A 20,706-nucleotide genomic window follows, 5' to 3' on the forward strand; every position below is an offset into this window, starting at 1 on the left:
CACTTGAAAAATTGATGCTTTTGAACTGTGATCTTGGAGAAGACTCTTGAGAGTCCCTTGGACTGCAAGGAGATCCACTAGTCAATCCTAAAGGAAATCAGTCCTGAATATTCACTGGACGGACTGATGTTGAAGCTGAAGCTCCAATACTTCGGCTACCTGATGCGAAGAACTGACTCATTGGAAAAGACCCTGATGCTGGGAAAGATTGAGGGCAGGAGGAGAAGGGGACAACTGAGGATGAGATGGTTGGATGGTACCAGAGACTCGATGGACATGAGTTTTAGCAAGCTTCAGGAGCTGATGATGGACATAGAAGCTGGGTAGGCTGCAGTCCATGCTGTCACAAAGAGGCAGACACGACTGAGCGACTGAACTGATAATGATAGCAATCTGAGTGGAAAAACATATCAAATAAACTTTGGGTTGATTTTTCAACTTTAATTCCCTTGGTTCAGTTCACTCAGTCATGTCCGACTCTTTGTGACCCTATGAATCGCAGCACGCCAGGGCTCCCTGTCCATCACCAACTCCCGGAGTTCACTCACACTCATGTGCATCGAGTCGGTGATACCATCCAGCCATCTCATCCTCTGTCGTCCCCTCCTCCTCCTGCCCCCAATCCCTCCCAGCATCAGGGTCTTTTCCAATGAGTCAACTCTTCACAGGAGGTGGCCAAAGTATTGGAGTTTCAGCCTCAGCATCAGTCCATCCAATGAATACCCAGGACTAATTTCCATTAGGATGGACTGGTTGAATCTCCTTGTAGTCCAAGGGACTCTCAAGAGTCTTCTCCAACACCACAGTTCAAAAGCATCAATTCTTTGGTTCTCAGCCTTGTTTATAGTCCAACTCTCACATCCAAACATAACCACTGGAAGAACTATAGCCTTGACTAGATGGACCTTTGTTAGCAAAGTAATATCTCTGCTTTTTGATATGCTGTCTAGGTTGGTCATAACTTTCCTTCCAAGGAGTAAGCGTCTTTTAATTTCATGACTGCAGTCACCATCTGCAGTGATTTTGGAGCCCAAACACTAAAGTCTGCCACTGTTTCCACTATTTCCCAATCTATTTCCAATGAAGTGATGGGACCAGATGCCATGATCTTCATTTTTTGAATGGTGAGCTTTAAGCCAACTTTTTCACTGTTTCGCTTTCATTAAGAGGCTCTTTAGTTCTTTACTTTCTGCCATAAGGGTAGTGTCATCTGCATATCTGAGGTTATTGATATTTCTCCTGCCAATCTTGATTCCAGCTTGTGCTTCTTCCAGCCCAGCATTTCTCATGATGTACTCTGCATATAAGTTAAATAAGGAGGGTGACAATATACAGCCTTGACATACTCCTTTTCCTATTTGGAATCAGTCTGTTTTTCCATGTCTAGTTCTAACTGTTGCTTCCTGCCCTGCATACAGATTTCTCAAGAGGCAGGTATTTCTCAAGAGGTCTGGTATTCCCATCTCTCTCAGAATTTTCCACAGTTTATTGTGGTCCACACAGTCAAAGGCTTTGGCATAGTCAATAAAGCAGAAATAGATGTTTTTCTGGAACTCTCTTGCTTTTTCCATGATCCAGCGGATGTTGGCAGTTTGATCTCTGGCTTCTCTGCCTTTCCTAAAACCAGCTTGAACATCTGGAAGTTCACAGTTCACGTATTGTTGAAGCCTGGCTTGGATAATTTTATGCATTACTTTACTAGCGTGTGAGATGAGTTCAATTGTGCGGTAGTTTAAGCATTCTTTGGGATTGCCTTTCTTTGGTTTTGGAATGAAAACTGACCTTTTCCAGTCTTGTGGCCACTGCTGAGCTTTCCAAATGTGCTGGCATATTGAGTGCAGCACTTTCACAGCATCATCTTTCAGGATTTGAAACAGCTCAACTGGAATTCAGTCACCTCCACTAGCTTTGTTCGTAGTGATGCTTTCTAAGGCCCACTTGACTTCACATTCCAGGATGTCTGGCTCTAGGTGAGGGATCACACCATCGTGATTATCTGGGTCATGAAGATCTTTTTTGTACAGTTCTTCTGTGTATTCTTGCCGTCTCTTCTTAATATCTTCTGCTTCTGTTAAGTCAATACCATTTCTGTCCTTTATCGAGCCCATCTTTGCATGCAATGTCCCCTTGGTATCTCTGATTTTCTTCAGGAGGTCTGTAGTCTTTCCCATTCTGTTGTTTTCCTAATTCCCTTAATGAGAATCAAAAAATGACCTGTGTCCAATGTTAGAGTTTGCCCAAGAAACTGCCTAAGTTAAAGACTGCTTGCTTGGAAAAAGAACACAAAAACAGCCCAGTTGGCATTACTGTTTCCAGACAGCACCCATAGCTAGTGATTCACTGAAGGTGAGTATAGCATTTTAAACAAGCTTTGAACAAACGTGTATATTCCAAGTAACCAGATAGTTGTTTCTTTATAATGTAGGAAAGTTCTTGCTATTTTAAGAAGTCTGATAGAAATTTTACTACCGTATAGATACTGTAGAATCCTTTTAATTGTGTTAAATTAAACAGACTCCCAGAATTTTCAGTGTTAAGAGAAATTTGGGAGGGAAGTGCTCTTGTTCATAGAAACCTTTCAGTTCAGTTTGATTACGGTATTTTCTGTATCAGTTGGCTTAATCAGAACTGGTGTTAGGATTCTGGTTTCCGTACCATGAGCCACTTTTTTTCTAGCTATTCAGGGACCACATTTACCATTCTTTCGTCAGTTTTTTCACACATGCCTGTAGTAACTTATAAGGGCCACTTGGCGAGGGAAATCTTTAAGCTTCTTTTATTTAATTCTTATTTTGCGTGAATGCAGTGTGAAAGCTAGACATAATCTTCAAGGAGCTCTCAATCTAGTAAGAAAAATGAAAAAACAAAGCAAAATCATCACTTTCTAGAAAGCCCTTCAGAATAAGTGCCCTAGAGGTGGTGAGTTGTCAGAGGCGTGATTGTACACCAAAGTAGGTATGCTGCCTATAATTTTCCTTATTTAACCAAAAACAAGCAATTATAAATCTGTAACATTCCATAAGTCAGTTGCTAAGAGAGTACCTTTCCAGGGCATATTTCAAACATTTAGGCAGATGCCAAACATTTTATGTTTCTTAACACAAAGTGAGAGCAATATATGTTACCTTGGCTGACAAACTAGTAAATTTTACTCAAGGAGGAAGTAGTGATAAGGCAGTTGATACCATAAAACTCCTTTCTTGGCAGTTTAACATGAGAAACACTTTTGTTACTCTTACTTTGTTATGGGACTCATGACACTGTGTTAAATGATTTATTCACAAACTATTTTAGAATTAAAAGTAAGAGTTCTCTAGTCCTGCCTAACCCTACATAAATAAATCACCCTATTTGAAAATGTTTGTGTACTTTGATTCATTGTCATCCATGTTAGATATACCAAAGATTTTCTATGACCATGGATTTCAAATTAAATTATGAATTGCATCACAGTTCTTCATATCCAAGGCAGCTGGTTTCCTGATACATTTCTTGTGACCATATATGCACCTTATATTTCATTTGCATTCCTTTCCTACTCTTGCTTTTTCTTCTTCACTTCTGTTCTAAATAACTGTTTCCCACTTTCCCACATCATTTTATAAGATCTCTACATTGTAGTTGTTAATCTTACTTCTATCAAATCTGTGGCTAAAACTAGAAAATTGTTTTTGATAAAACTAGAAAATATGCATTCACTTATATTATGAATTAAAACATTTTAACTCTCAATTTCATTTCACTTGTTTTCCTCTATATACAAATTGTCTTTCTAATTTTTTTAAAGTTTTTAAACATAGGTGGTTATGTGTTGTCAAGTCTCTGTTTCTTTGTGAGTTCTCCATTTTCTTTTAACTTTAAAAAATTTTCAGTTCAGTTCAGTTGCTCAGTTGTGTCCGACTCTTTGTGACCCCATGGACCACAGCACACCTGGCCTCCCTATCCATCATTAACTCTCGGAGTCCACCCAGACCCATGTCCATTGAGTCGGTGATGCCATCCAACCATCTTATCCTCTGTCGTCCCCTTCTCCTCCTGCTCAGCTCTTCACATCAGGTGGCCAAAGTATTGGAGTTTCAGCTTCAACATCAGTGCTTCCAATAAACGTCCAGGACTGATCTCCTTTAGGATAGACTGGGTGGATCTCCCTGCAGTCCAAGGGACTCTCAAGAGTCTTCTCCAACACCACAGTTCAAAAGCATCAATTCTTTGGTGCTCAGCTTTCCTTATAGTCCAACTCTCACATCCATACGTGACTACTTAAAAATTTTATTCCTAGCAATTTTGGATACCTATTTGCCTAGTTTTCTTCCTATTTCTTTGTTTAGCTCACAGAATAAGAAATTATTCTATGTTGTATAGGGTATGTGATGAGAAGCTACACTTTATACTTTCTTTTCCAAATAGCTTTTTGTCACACCATTTATTTTTATGTGGTATCTCCACTACCATTGGGCATCCCTGGTGGCTCAGATGGTAAAGAATCTGCCTGTGATGCAGAAGACTCAGGTTTGATCCCTGGGTCAGGAAGATCCCCTGGAGAAGGAAATGGCAACCCAATCCAGTATTCTTGCCTGGAAAATCCCATGGACAGAGAAGCCAGGCGAGTTACAGTCCATTGAGTCACAAAGAGTCGGACACGACTGAGCAACTAATACTTTCACTTTCTATGACCATAAAGTAAATTCTCATATAATCTAGGGGTCAGTTTGGGGCAATTTAATTTTTCCAGTAGCTTTGTCAATAAATATTGGGTGGATGAATGTTTCATCTGACTCTTCTTTGGCTAGTACCAATTTTTATATTTTATATATACCTTAAATTCTTAGGCCATTTCCCATCTTATTTGTTCATTTGTTTTCTGTTTTTCCTTCTTACTGTTGTTGTTTTTTCAGTATTTGCTTATCAGTTCTCACTGACTTTTTTCTTCTTAATGAATTTAAGAATCTTGTTTATTATCTAGATTTTATTATGGGCTGTGCTATGCTTAGTCACTCAGTGGTATCTGACTCTTTGTGACGCCTAGGACTGTAGCCTGCTAGGTTCCTTTATCCATGGGGATTCTCCAAGCAAGAATACTAGATCGGGTTGCCATCCCCTCCTCCAGCAAATCTTCCTAACCCAGGGATCAAACTCAGGTCTCCTGCATTGCAGGCAGATTCTTTACCATCTGAGCCACCAGGGAAGCCTATGAATACTAGAGTGGGCAGCCTATCCCTTCTCCAGGGGATCTTCTTGACCCAGGAATTGAACCACGGTCTCCTGCATTGCAGGTGGATTTTTTACCAGCCGAGCTACCAAGGAATCCCAGATCTTATTATAGCTAGATTCAAATTTGGAATTCTTGGTCAGGTTCCATCAAAACGAACAAAATTTGATAAAATTTTGATCCTAACTGAATTCTCTAAAGGTTAATTTGGAAGGAATACATTTCTGTTCTTAAACCCCAAACTTCAGATGAATTTTAAATATTTGACAACTGGAAAAGTAGCCTCTGAGTGATACTAGGTGTCACTGAACAGGATTTAAATTCTGATTATTAAAGAAGCTTCCAATACTATCTTCTTTTGGTACACTTGTAACCAGGACTGGAGAAATAGGAAAATAGTTTTCTTTTATGCCAAATCTCACTAAACCAGAAAATACATGTTCAGGGTTAAGTATATTGTCAAAACAAGGTTTTAACTAATATTTATATTGTGAGCAGAGTTCACAGGGTAAAATTTATTAGATAGATGTACTTGTGTGTCTGTCTTTGATTAGGGACTTCTGTTTATAAACAGAGATTAAACATTGTTTCTTTGATTTTCTTTGATGTTCAGAGGCAGAATTCAATTTTGCAGCTTTTGGAAGATGAGGCAGCTGCAGGTAAAGAAATTGACAGCTCTTGGGAGGTTTAATTAGAGCTAATTATAATTTGATTGACCTGCTTTTTCTCCAGAAAGTTTAACCAAGTCTTCCTTTGCAAAGTGAGGATTTTTCTTTTTCATACAAACTAAAGAAAATCTTGTTTGTTGGGCTTACAAATATCTATCATTTTTCACGCTTACAAAGGAGTGTCACCACATGAATCATAGAATCAAGGATTTGGGTATGATTGGACAGGACTTTCAAGATTATATAGTCCTTGAGAGCATATATTCATTATATTAACTTATGATGGAAAATTATAAATTTTAGGGAAATATAAACTTGGTATACATAATTTTTAAATCTATTTAATGAGAAACCGAGCAATAAAATTGTAGCTCTCTGTCCTTTTTCGACCTTGGTATTCATTCCACATGGTTTAGATATAATTTCATTTACTTGATAAATACTGTATTTGTTTTAATTCATGTATAAAGAGAGCATGATGAAATGATTTGCTTTTCATTATGTGCTATTTTTCATAGCATGACTTATTGGTTGTTATTGTAATTATTTAAATGAAACAATTCTACTAATATTGCTGTAAAATTGAAACCTTCATATGAAAGCTTTATACCTAACAAAATTCTATAAGGCAATTATATTTGAAAAACAAAAAAGTCTTTTTAACTATTTGTCGACTCAGTTACATGTCATATTTATGTTGAATGGAGGACCTGTTAGTATTAAGTAGGGGTTTTACTCTCAGACAACTTGTGCTCTACTTTGGTCAGTCAAGATCTTTTGACATTAGAAAGTTTGAGAGTAAAATATTATTTTCATGACGGTTTAACAGAGCAGTAGGAAATGCTAAGTAGCCTATGGAGTAATTATAGACAACAGATATTATTAAGGATAAAAGGACGGGAGGACTTCCCTGGTGACTCAGAGGTAAAGAGTCTGCCTGCCAATGCAGCAGATACGGGTTTGATCCCTGCTCCAGGAAGTTTTCACATGCCGTGGAGCAGTGAGGCCTGTGTGCCGCAACTACTGAGCCTGTGCTCCGCAGCCCCGGAGCCACAACTACTGAGCCCACGTAGCACAGCTTCTGAGGCCTGCACGCCCTGGAGCCCGTGCTCCGCACCGAGAGCGCCCACTGCACGAGGAGAACCCATGCACCACACCTGGGGAGCAGCCCGCTCTGCTGCAACTAGAGAAGAACCCGCTCCACAGCCAAGACCATTTTAAGCTTAAGTGGTCTGGAAAGAGGAGAAAAGATAAAATCTAAAGAAGATTTTGAAGAACAGATGGCAGCTGGATGAAGGAAAAAAAAGAGGAAAATATATATTCACCTAGTGGAAGGAATATTGTGCTCAAAAGTATTTTGGAGGTGAGAGAGTTTAGTCTGGGAAATTGATAAGTGAACGCACTTGGATATGTTAATCCATAAGAGAGTCAGTGTACTAAAACTGGAAAGACTGATATGGAACAAATAGTGGAGAACCTTGAAGTATAGAGATTGAGAATATATTTATCATGTACCATGTACTTACTAGCATTTTATCTAGGTTTGTTTCCTAGGCAATATTTCAGGAAAATTGATCCTTCAGAAGTATGCAGAGTACATTATAGTGAAGAACAGAGTACACAGTGTGCACCTATGCGTGAGATGTTAAAGACATGAATAATAGCTTGGTGGTAAGAATGGATATTAAGGAATGGTGCAAACACAGCACCAGTGAAGAATTCAGTGCCTGATAACTGGTTAGGTATGGAGGCGGAAGAGAGGGATGGATGTACACCCGGAGAAGGCAAAAGGGAAGGAAAGAACACACGTCGGAGACTTACATAAAGTTCTGTGAATTCATTTTCTCCTCCAAGAATGTCGTGGTTAAGGGATGAACCACTAGCAAATTATTTGATATCATCCCTTGAGAGGAACATTAAGCATATTTTAATAAAATCAATACTTAAGGAACCTAAATATAGCTTGCTTTTAAACATTTTTCCTTCAACATCCCCCTTCCTGCAGTAACCCTTAGTCTTTTTCACAGGCTGTAATGGGACCAAGACCAAGAAGGGTTTTCCAATGAGTGGATGTAGGAAGCTGATAAGAGAAGTATTCTTTTGGGCTTGGTAGCATAAGTTACAGTACACTAAAACATATATCTCTTGGAGGCCTCTTTTTTCTCCTGTCAGCAGCTGACATTGTGAAAGATTTACTGATTAGCTTAAAAATTACAGAACTTCTCAGTTTAGTGATGTGGCTGTGCTACCTAATTACAAATGAGCAACTGCAGTTAGTGCTTTTTCCTTCTACTTTGGGGAGCCGTTAAAACTCACAACTAGAGAAGGGAAGGTTTTACATAACTGTTGCTAACGTTAAAAAAGACATGTGCACGTTTTACTTCCAGAGAACTGCTTGAGTGCCTCAGTCATTTCATCCAGTCTAGCTCTCTCCTCACATTGGTGATTATGTGTCTATTTGAAAACAATGAAGAGGAACAGGGATAAAGTGTACCGAGAGCTGTAGTTCTTTAACCCTTATTGTGAGAGTTGTTTTGAGCTTATAAAGTGGATGCTGTTATTTACCCTTATACAAATGAAAAACCTGAGTGTTGGAGAATTACAGAGCCAGAAAATGAAAAAAAAAATCGTATCTAAGATTCTGAAGTATATCTAATGCCCATATTTTTTATTCAATATCATGTTCATGAAACAGTGGCAGATTTTATTTTCCTGGGCTCCAAAATCACTGTGGACAGTGACTCCAGCGACAGAATTAAAAGATGTTTATTCCTCGAAAGAAAAGCTATGGCAAACATAGCCTCCATATGAAAAAGCAGAGACATCACTTTGCCAACAAAGGTCTCTAGCCAAAGCTATAGTTTTTCTAGTAGTCATGTACAGATATGAGAGCTGGACCATAAAGTAGCCTGTCAACTCATGGTGCTGGAGAAGACTCGAGAGTTCCTTGGACAGCAAGGAGATAAAAACAGTCAATCCTAAAGGAAATCAACATAATATTCATTGGAAGCACTCAAGCTGAAATTCCAGTACTTTATCCACCTGATACAGAGAGCTGACTCACTGGAAAAGACCCTGATACTGGAAATGACTGAGGGCAGGAGAAGAAGCAGGCAACAGAGGATGAGATGTTTGGATGGCATCACAGACTCAATGGACATGAGTTTAGGTAAACTCCCAGAGTTGGTGATGGACAGGGAAGCCTGGTATGCTCGGTCCATGGGATCACAAAGAGTCAGACACTGCTTAGTGACTGAGCAACAACAACAGTGCCTTAAAGGGAAAAAAGTGCTGTATATGGAAAAACATGATATTTTGTCCTTTGAGCTTATGCTGCCCTTGGTCTGAGTTTATGCAGCCCTTTGTCTCAACACAATCACGTAGCGAAGTTCTTGTAGCCTACAAAGATTTTCATTAGTGTGAAGTATATTTTCAAAGAATTTGGTCTGATCTTCCCTGAAGGTTCGTTGTGAAATTCTAAGGTGGAAAATCCTGATTTAACAACCAGACAGTGTAAGTTGAAGGCATTTTCTCAATGTCACTAAAAAATGTTAAGTCAGAGATATGCCTTCATAATTTAGGATTCCCTTTTAGTGCATTTCTTTGTACTGCTTAATATTAAAATGTGTAATACTTTCGTTGATTTTTCTGATTTGCTATTACATCTTTGTTGTTCAGTTGCTAAGTTCTATCTGACTCTTTGTGACCCCTTGGAGAGCAGCACAACAGGCTTCCCTGTCCTTCACCATCTCCCAGAATTTGCTCAAACTCATGTCCTTTGAGTCCATGATGCCATCCAACCATCTCATCCTCTGTCACCCTCTTCTACTGCCCTTAGTCTTTCCCAGCATCAGGATCTTTTCCAGTGAGTTGGCTCTTTGCATCAGGTGGCTAAAGTATTGAAGCTTGAGCTTCAGCATCAGTCTTTCCAATGAATATTCACAGTTGATTTCTTTTAGGATTGACGGATTTGATCTCCTTGCTGACCAAGGGACTCTCAAGAGTCTTCTCCAGCACCGCAGTTCGAGTGCATCAATTCTTTGGCGCTCAGCCTTCTTTATGGTCCAGCTCTCACATCTGTACATGACTACTGGAAAAACCATAGCTTTGGCTATATGGTCATTTGTTGGCAAAGTGATGTCTGTGCTTTTTCATACACTGTCTAGGTTTGTTATAGCTTTTCTTCCAAGGAACAAGTGTCTTTTAATTTTGTGGCTGTACTCACCATCCACAGTGATTTTGGAGCCAAAGAAAGTCAAACTTGTCAGTTTCCACTTTTTCCACATCTATTTGCCATGAAGTAATGGGACCAGGTGCCAGGATCTTAAGTTTTTTGAATGCTGAGTTTTAAGCCAGCTTTTTCACTCTCCTCTTTCACATTCATCAAGAGACTCTTTAGTTCCTCTTTGCTTTCTGCCATTAGAGTGGTATCACTTGCATATCCGAGGTTGTTGATATTTCTCCCGGCAATCTTGATTCCAGCTTGTGAGTCTTTCAGCCTGGCATTTCTCATAATGTACTCTCCATATATGTTAAGTAAGCGGCGTAACAATATATGGCCTTGATGTATACCTTTCCCAATTTTGAGCCAGTCCATTATTCCATGTCTTTTTCTAACTGTTGCTTCTTGCCCTGCATACAGGTTTCTCAGGAGACAAGTAAGGTGGTCTGGTGTTCCCATTTCTTTAAGAATTTTCCACAGATTGTTATGATCCACACAGTCAAAGGCTTTAGTATAGTCAGTGAAGAAGAAGTAGATGCTTGTTTGGAATTCCCTTGCTATTTTATGATCCAACGTTTTCTAACTTTTAAACTGAATTAATCTGTACCTAACACAGAGTAAATCAGTGAACTGGCTGCCACATTTCGCCTGATTGGATTTCAGGCTCATGGTGAGGTACTAGGGAAATTCTGGCTCAATTATTACTGACATAGGAGGCTTTACAGTTATTAGAAAACAGCCCAGGAGGAAAAGAAAAAATGGATTTATGTGATCCTGTATTGCTAAATGTGGCACACGGCTGCTATCTTTTCTTTACTGCTTCCTCTAAGAGTCATCATTTCAATGCACTAATCTTTTAAACAGCCATTCAGTGGGAATTGGGCTAGAACTTTGCTAAGGGGTCACATTTACCAGCCTGACAGTTATACTTTTACAAAAGAAATGGCATGAATTTATTCAGCATCAAAACCTCTGCATCTCTTACCACCCCACTGCATTCCACACCGCATTACCATCAGTGCACTATAATGGCTATATAAATTCCATTCAGATTCTTCATTTAATTAACTAGCGTTCTTTGAGCAAAAATAAAAGTGCTGTTTTTATAGAGGAATAAAGGCTGCATGAAGCAAATGTGAAGGAGACAAATCATCGAATTAGTTATTCTTCATTGCTGCTATGGTGAATTCTCTGCCCCTCCCTTTCTCTTCAGTGACAATATTATTTTTTTCCTAGCCTGATTGAATGGAAAATGGGGAACGGTGTAGCAGCCTCAAATGTGTTTGAGTGTGTTGTAATGGCCACATCCTAAGCTCATGCAGGGCTGGGCACCAATGATGTTGTCATCTACAAGATAATTGGTTTTTTAGCATATTCTGTAGCCAAGACCGTGGACTTTGTAACTAGACCGCCTGGGTTCAAATCCCAGCTCTGCCAACTTACTAAGTTTGTGATTCTGAGCAAACTACTTAACTTTCCAGTTTCCTGTCTATTAAATGAGGGTAAAAATGGACATAGCTCTCACAGCACTGGGGAGATTATTTGAGGTGATCTATCCAGAACATTTAGAGCCCTGCTGACACACACTAGGCCGTTGCCTCCCACTCGTGCAGTCTTCTGTGAGGTTGATCCCCTGGTGACGCTGATAACCCTTGATTGCCTGGGATGAACTGGCTGATGTGTTAGTTAGATAGGTGTCCTTTTACCGTGTCTCTGCTCAGCACTCTCCAGTTGGTTTCCCTCTGGCTGTGAGTAAAACTAAAGTCCTTACAACGGCCTACAAAAGCTCTCGAGATCTGCCACTCCATGCCAGCACCATCCCTGCCCAGAGACCTGTGAGCACTTTACCCCCACGTCCCGCACCCCCTTCTTCCTGTCCTCTCCTGCTGTCTACTTCGGCCGCCCTGGGTTCCTTGCTGTTCTCTGAAGATGCAGAATGCTGTGGATGCACAATGCTATCTCAGTTCCTTTGCACAAACTGTTCTCTCTGCCCAGAAAGCTCCTTCTTTCAGAAATCTGTGTGGCTCCATCCTTTCTGCTGTTCTCTGATTCAAAGTCTTCTAAGTGAGCTCTTCATTGACTATCTCTAGTTTGCCATCTCCCCAAACTAGATTGTAAATATCGGGGGACAAAAGGAGGACTTTGTATTGTGTTAGGTGCTCCATCTTCAGTACCTGAGGCAGAAACTGACACACAGTAAGTACTTAATAGTTACTGAATGTATGAATGAAAAATTGACCCTTAAAATATGTCCTGTAGTAAAAATATTTCTAACCCTCCCCTAGGCTCAAACAAAAGCAAGTGTCCTGTAAAAGCTTCCAGAAAATTAAAATAGCCATAGTTGAATATTAGCCACGGCAATTGGAGCAGAAAGTTCCATTGCAGAGAAAAACAATTTCTGCATCAAATAAAAAAAAAAAAAAGAAAGAAATGGTTTACATTATAGCAAGTGCAATATTAAATTATGTTGGTGTCCTGGGAACTGTTATTGAGCCAGCACCAAGGCACATTTTTGAGAGTGCAAATGCTTTGGGCCACACCATCCACTTCCTAAGGTGAAAAATACAGTGAGTGTATAGTTTTGTTTTTGTTTTTGTCATCTAGTGGTGGAGGAAAATGGTGAGAAGAGCATTGATGTTGGAGTCAGGTAAAGCTGGGTTTAAATTCTGGCACTGCTGTCTACCCTTGCGTAGGTTATGTTACCTCTCTGAGCCTCTGTTGATTATGTATAAAATGGTTTTTAGTAATGCCTTTCCCTCAGGGTTGTTCTAAATGTGGTGAGCATTGCATCCTATAGAAATGGCTGTATATTTTGCTACTGAATTCTGCCTTTTGGCTTAAATCAAAATGGGGAGGTAGCTCTTAGACTGACGTCTAGGAATAAGATTTGGCTCCTGGGGCTTGGACCACCGAGAAGCCCTTAACACTATAAATCTCTCAGCAGGATCTGATGAAGCTGCAAAAACCTTCATAGAACATGAGCCCTACCACCTGCTTGACTTTTGTAGAAGTCTGCTCTTTTTATCTTTTGAGCCAATTCTTATTTCTATTTTGCACTTTCAATTTTCTTCTGCTTCTCTTATTTTCAAAATTCTCTCCTAAATGTGTGAAGTTGGAGAGTCCATACTGAAAGTTATCTAAGAAATCAAGGAAAAGTAAGGTCACGCATGACCTTAATTAAATAACATGAATATTAGTTTTCAAATTGAGATGTGAAAAATATAAGTACATTGATTCATGTTTTGAATTATAACTCCTAGAAGGAAGAAAATATTTTGTTTAAACCGCTACTATTTTTACATTCTTTTCTTCAATGACATTATTTTTTTTACTATTTAGGAAGCCAAAGCTGTGGTCGAAGAAACAAGAGCCCTGCGAAGTCGGCTTCATCTTGCCGAAGCTGCACAGAGCCAGGCACAGGGAATGGAAATGGATTACGAGGAAGTGATCCGTCTGTTAGAGGCTGAGATTGCAGAGCTGAAGGCTCAGCTTGCTGATTATTCTGACCAAAATAAAGTAAGCAAAACAGTTCTCTTTTCTGGTTACCATGGTTTCCTTGCCGTAGCTATGTATCCTGTTTTCATTTTTTTTTTTCATCTGCACTTCTAAACTAGGTCAGTGTTTGTCTTCTGTTATTCAGTGGTAGGATGATGTGTCATGGTGGGGGTAATGTGAGGGTTATGATCCTCCCTTTATCCAGATAGCTTTCGGATGGGAAAGTATGTGCCCCAAATTTATTTGGGTCACTGGTCAACATTGTACAACTCAAGCATTAAGTCCCATTACATTGGTTTCCTCCTTTTTCCCTAAACTTGCTAATTTGTCTTTTAATTCTGTTTTACTCTTTGTTTAGAGCACTTGAGGAAGTGTGAAAGTTAAATAATTTTTTGCCAAAGGCCTAAGTTAATTAAGAGAAAGAAACTTGAGGTTGAGTTAAGCAGGTTTCAATTTCAGTAGCAAAATACTGAATGCTTTTCAGAAGACAATGTGACCTTTCTTTTAATGTGAATTTTTTTATTATGTGATTTTGTAAAACATTATATATACTATATTCATTGAATGGTCTTCAAAAACTGTAATAGACATATATACTTTTTTTCACTGAAATAAGGTAGAAAATTAAATAAATTGAAATAGATATTTTATAACATCCTAGAATTTATTTCTAACCATAATAGTATTTATGTCTCTAATCCAGTCATCTTTCAAAAGAACATAAAACAAATTTGAAAATTTTACATTTATTTATTTAAACATAAAAGAGTTAAATACTTTAAATATACCAAGTGGAAATGAAACTAGTTTTAGAAAAGCAAGATACAGAAGAAAATCTGAAATTTTCTGTGATTATCTAAGAGATACGTTTTTCACATTTGCCATTTAAATGAGTTCCAGAAGAAGTCTGATGTTCCTGTCACCCATTGATAATACCATAAGGCCAAGGGGGAGCAATACTTTACATGGCAGAAATACTAAGGAATGTTGCATATATTTATTATTCTTGACCTAGGTTTATGTTCTGAAATCAGAGATCTATGCTTATTTCATGTGAGTAACTTAGCATGATTCTGAAAATATTGGTGGGATTATCAAAATATTAAAAGTACTTTTTAAATAATAACTTGATTTATTTTGAGAGGGATAATCAAGTCTTTAAAAATACTTTCTTTTTAAATAATATAACATTTAAGGAATTCATATGAAATTATTCAATTTTTTAAAGCGTAGGTTATTTGCTATTCTCTATTTCAGCTCCTAGCTGAAGAACATTTTTGTCCTAAGTTTTGTGGTAATATAATTAATTCAGTTCTCTTTTTTAGCATAATGGTGTCTCATGCCATTCCGAGGAACAAAATTTTGTTAAGAGAACAAAATCCTAAACTAAGCCATTAGCCCGTGTCTGAAAGTAATCTTTTTTTTTTTTTCCCAAGAGATGTTAGAGATGAACATCTCAACATTTTCCAACCCCAACACCAGTGGAGAAAGAGAAGGAAACTTTTTTTTTAATTGTTTGAGATTGCTTGAAGAGATACTGGCCAAAATATTACAGAATTCAGATATTCATTTTTAAAACATTATTTTTATAACAATAAATATTTTTCTTACAAGTTTTCCCTTTTATTATCTCTGTGTTTACTTAGCTCCCTTTTTATTTATTTTTTCCTTCAGCTTAAGAAATAAAAATTTACTAATATATTTGAAGAGCCACAATGTCCCTTTCCAATTTCATCCCATAAAACCACTTTCCTAGAGTTAATCTTGACCATTTTCTTGATTATTTTACTACCCGTGTATATATATCCCTTAGTCTTCACTGGTGGCTCAGACAATAAGGAATCCACCCACAATGCAGGAGACCTGGGTTTGATCCCTGGGTCAGGAAGATCCCCAGCAGAAGAGAATGGCTACCCACTCCAGTATTCTTGCCTGGGGAATCCCAAGGACAGAGGAGCCGGGTGGAACACAGTCCATGGGGTTACAAAGAGTTGGACATGGCTGAGCACTTAAGCATGCATGCACATATCCCTGAACAACGTACTGTTGAATTTTACCTGTTTGTCAGCTTCATATGAGTAGAAAACATACTACTTTTATTATTCCGACTTGTGTTTTTTTCACTCAAAATGTTGTATTTGTGATTTATTTATTTGAAGTTTATAGCTAGTTCATGTCTTTTCATTGCTTTTTTGTATTCCATTGAGTGGATATACTACAGTATACTTGTCCATACTGTATTTGATAGACAGTACAACTGTTTCAGTTTTCTTCTTTTATGAACAACGTCGCTAAAAAGTTTTGTATATATATCCTATTCCAGATGTGTAGCAGTTCTCTTTTGTTCACACTAGAGTGGAATTGGTAGGTTGAGTGATGATTGTATGATCAGCTTTACTAATTACCATTAGGCAATGCCAATTGTGTTTGAAAGTATTTAAACTGATCTTAACTCTGTGTTCAATGACATCAGGTGGTTAGCTTGAAATGAGCCATGGTAAGATTATTTACACCACCAAATGCAGTAAGCCAGGGCTTTGCCTCTTGTCCTAGATAGCCAGTTGAGCTAATATTTATGCATTTATTAGGCATTTGTGTTTCTATGTGAAATGTTTCTTCTTTTTCATGTTATAAAAATCTTCTCCTGAATTTATGCTTGCCTTTGCACCCTAAGGTGAAATGAACCAGTTATTTTCATATAATCCAATTAATCGGTCTTTTCCTTCATGTGTCTTTCTAGAAGTCCCTCCATTCTCGAGACTGTTTTTATATTTGTCTCCAAAAGTTTTTAAAATTTGATCCTTCTGTCATGGTTTTATGTCATTGTATGAGATAGGGGTCCATTCCATTCTTTCTTTCTTTTTCTAAATGAATGATAAACTATCCCAGTCCCTTTCAATTCAAAAGCCTCTTTTACTCTAAATCTTGATCTGATGACCCTGTCTAGTTCTTTTTCTTTACATGTGTGGTGGCTACATAATCCTTTGATCTTTTATGTATATTTTAGACTCAGATTATTAGTTCAGTTCAGTTCAGTTGCTCAGTCGTGTCTGACTCTCTGCAACCCCGTGAACTGCAGCATGCCAGGCCTCCCTGTCCATCACCAACTCCCGGAATCCACTCAAACCCATGTGCATCGAATCGGTGATGCCATCCAACCATCTTATCCTCTGTCGTCCCCTTCTCCTCCTGCCCTCAATCTTTCCCAGCATCAGGGTCTTTTCAAATGAATCAGCTCTTCTCATCAGGTGGTCATTTTTAATATGCTGTCTAGGTTGGTCATAACTTTCCTTCCAAGGAGTAAGCATCTTTTAATTTCATGGCTGCAATCACTATCTGCAGTGATTTTGGAGCCCAGAAAAATAAAGTCAGCCGCTATTTCCACTGTTTCCCCATCTATTTGCCATGAAGTGATGGGACCAGATGCCATGATCTTCGTTTTCTGAATGTTGAGCTTTCAGCCAACTTTTTCACTCTCCTCCTTCACTTTCATCAAGAGGCACCCTTTCATCAAGGGTGGTGTCATCTGCATATCTGAGGTTATTGATATTTCTCCCGGCAGTCTTGATTCCACCTGTGCTTCATCCAGCCCAGCGTTTCTCATGATGTACTCCACATATAAGTTAAATAAGCAGGGTGACAATATACAGCCTTGATGTACTCCTTTCCCGATTTAGAACCAGTCTGTCGTTCCATGTCCATTTCTAACTGTTGCTTCTGGACCTGCATACACATTTCTCAGGAGGCAGGTCAGGTGGTCTGGTATACACATTTCTTTAAGAATTTTCCACAGTTTGTTGTGATCTACACAGTCAAAGACTTCAGTATAGTCAATGAAGCAGGAGCAGATGTTTTTCTGGAACTCTCTTGGTTTCTCAATGATCCAACGGATGTTGGCAATTTGTTCTCTGTTTCCTCTGCCTTTTCTGAATCCAGCTTGAACATCTGGAAGTTCACAGTTCACATACTGTTGAAGCCTGACTTGGAGAATTTTGAACATTACTTTGCTAGCATGTGAGATGAGTGCAATTGTGGATAGTTTGAACATTCTTTAGCATTCCCTTTCTTTGGAATTGTAATGAGAACTGACCTTTTCCAGTCCGGTGGCCACTGCTGAGTTTTCCAAATTTGCTGGCATATTAAATGCAGCACTTTCATAGCATCATCTTTTAGGATTTGAAATAGCTTAACTGGAATTCTATCACCTCCACTAGCTTTATTTGTAGTGATGCTTTCTAAGGCCCACTTGACTTCACATTCCAGGATGCCTGGCTCTAGGTGAGTGATCACACCATTGTGATTATGCGGGTTGTGAAGATCTTTTTTGTACACTTCTTCTGGGTATTCTTGCCACCTCTTCTTAATATCTTCTGCTTCTGTTCAGTCCATACCATTTCTGTCCTTTATCGAGCCCATCTTTGCATGAAATGTTTTCTTGGTATCTCTAATTTCTTGAAGAGATCTCTAGTCTTTCCCATTGTATTGTTTACCTCTGTTTCTTTGCATTGATGGCTGAGGAAGGCTTTCTTATCTCTCCTTGCTGTTCTCTGGAACTCTGCATTCAGATGCCTATATCTTTGCTTTTCTCCTTCGCTTTTGGCTTCTCTTCTTTTCACAGCTATTTGTAAGGCCTCCTCAGATAACCATTTTGCTTTTTTTCATTTCTTTTTCTTAGGATGATCTTGATCCCTGTCTCCTGTACAATGTCATGAACCTCCATCCATAGTTCTTCAGGCACCCTGTCTATCAGATATAATCCCTTGAATCTATTTCTCACTTCCACAGTATAATCGTAAAGGATTTGATTTAGGTCATACTTGAAAGTTCTAGTGGTTTTCCCTACTTTCTTCAGTTTAAGCCTGAATTTGACTAAGGAGTTCATGATCTGAGCCACAGTCAGCTCCTGGTTTTTTTGACTGTATAGAGCGTCTCCATCTTTGGCTGCAAAGAATATAATCAGTCTGATTTCAATATTGACCATCCAGTGATATCCATCTCTAGAGTCTTCTCTTGCATTGTTGGAAGAGGGTGTTTGTTATGACCAGTGTGTTCTCTTGGCAAAAACTCTATTAGTCCTTATATGATCCATTTATTAGATGGGCTGCATCAGGTCCTAGTTGTGTCATGCAGAAGCTTTCATTGCGGTGCATGCACTCTGTAGTTGGGGCACACAGGCTCAGTAGTTTCGGCACAGGGGCTTCAGTAATCGCAGCATACAGGCTTTTCGTTGTGGAGCATGGACTTCGTTACCGCACAGTATATGGGATCTTAGTTCTCCAAGAGATCAAACCTGCACCTCCTGCACTGCAAGGCTGATTTTAACCATTGGACCACCAGGGAAGTCCCTGTCCTTATATTTTAATTGTAAAATAAAATATAACAACAGGTAAACAACAGGTAATTGGTTTTTTTCCCCATTTTACTAATTTTTGACCTTTAATGGGAAAGATCTTTCCATTTACATTCTTATTCACTAACGTACTTGGCTTAATTTCTGCCCTTTTATTTTCTGCATTTTATTTGTCCCATGTTTTCTAGTTGTCATTTCTTACCTCCCTCTCGCCCCTTTTGTTTGGACTGGGTCAGAGTTTTCCTATGTTCCCCCACTCCCATTTAATTTATTTTACTATGCTGCTTTCACTTGCAGGTGGCTCAGGTGACAAAGAATCCACCTGCAATGTGGGAGACCAGGGTTCAATCCCTGGGTTGGGAAGATCCCCTGGCGAAGGGAATGGCTACCCATGCCAATATTCTGGCCTTTAGAATTCCATGGACAGAGGAGCCTGGCAGGCTGCGGTCCTTGGGGTCTCAAAGAGTCGGACATGACTAAGCAACTTTCACTTTCATGCTGGTTTCGAAGTTAGACACTTGGTTTCTAATTTTAATGATTATTTTGTAATAGCAATGTTAGTGTTCTATTTTAACTTAAATTATAAAACTAATCACTATCATTCTACTTGTAAATACTGTAATGACTTTACTACACAAATCCAATAGTCTCTTGCTATTTAATTAATATTTTGTAAGTATTTTAGTTATTTCTTGACTTCATAATTTAGATATTATTACAATTTCTTTTGTGCTGTGAATCTTTGTTTAGATAGACCTCCAAGTTTATCATTTTCTTTGTTCAACATTCTTGCATTTCAGAACTTGCTTGAATTGCTTTCTTTTTTCCTGAAGTACAGCATTTAGAAATTCATCTTTCAAAGATAGGATCTGTTGTAATGAAATTTATTTTTGTTTGTTTGGAAACATATTTATTAACTCTTGTTCTTGAAGTGTAGCATTTCGGATGTTAAACTGGCACAGAGTTTCTTTAATGTTTTTGTTCCATGGTTGTGATATCAGATTTCAGTCTGTTATTTGTTTGCAGTGTGTTGTTTCTTTTTAGGTGATTTTATCTTAAGTGGTCAGAAGTTTGACTATGGTCAGCCATGTATTAAGCTATCTTTATTTATATGCTTGCGATTCAAGGAATGAGCTTCCTGATCTGAATAACAGTGTCTTTCACTGTTTCTGCAAAACCTTAAGCTGTTATCCTGACCTATTTCTCTTTCATTATTTCTTGTCTCTCCTATCTAATTTATATTGGATATATGCTAGATCTTCTGGATATTTTTTCCTTACCTCTTCTCTTTTCATATTTTCCATTTTTATTTTTCTGCTCTATTATAAGAAGTTTATTTACCTCTGTCTTCTAGTTCACCTGTTCTCTTTTCAATTTATCTTAATGTGTTGGATAGTAAACACATTAGCTGAGTTTCTAATTATTACCGCCTTTTTTTAAGTTGAAGGATACTTGCTTTACAATGCTGTGGTGGTTTCTGCTGTACATTAGCACAAATCAGTTGCAGTTATACCTGTGGTCCTTCCCTCCTAAGCCTCCTTCCCCCACCGTCCCGCCCCTGTAGGTCGTCGCAGAGCACCAGGCTCGCTCTCTGTGCTGCACAGCAGCGTCCTGCTGCTTATCCGCTTCTCACCTGACAGTGCACGCGAGTCAGTGCTGCGCGCTCGGCTCGCCCTGCCCGCTCCTTCCCCTGCTGTGTCCACCAGGCCATTCCCTACGTTTGCCTCCATTTCTCCTCTCTAAACATCTTCTTCAGTACCAT

The 20,706-nt window shown here is 38.7% G+C and overlaps 1 protein-coding gene across 1 annotated transcript in view; it reads left to right on the plus strand.

The window, feature by feature from the left end:
- The window catches only part of STXBP4 (syntaxin binding protein 4), a 230,976-nt gene that overhangs the window by 129,621 nt on the left and 80,649 nt on the right, over positions 1 to 20,706 (plus strand). The window contains exon 14 of the mRNA XM_013971768.2: positions 13,439 to 13,615. Coding sequence (XP_013827222.2) covers positions 13,439 to 13,615 — 177 coding nt within the window. The remainder of the gene's footprint in view (positions 1 to 13,438; positions 13,616 to 20,706) is intronic.

Source organism: Capra hircus, chromosome 19, assembly GCF_001704415.2.
Source record: "Capra hircus breed San Clemente chromosome 19, ASM170441v1, whole genome shotgun sequence".
Taxonomy (NCBI): Eukaryota; Metazoa; Chordata; class Mammalia; order Artiodactyla; family Bovidae; genus Capra; species Capra hircus.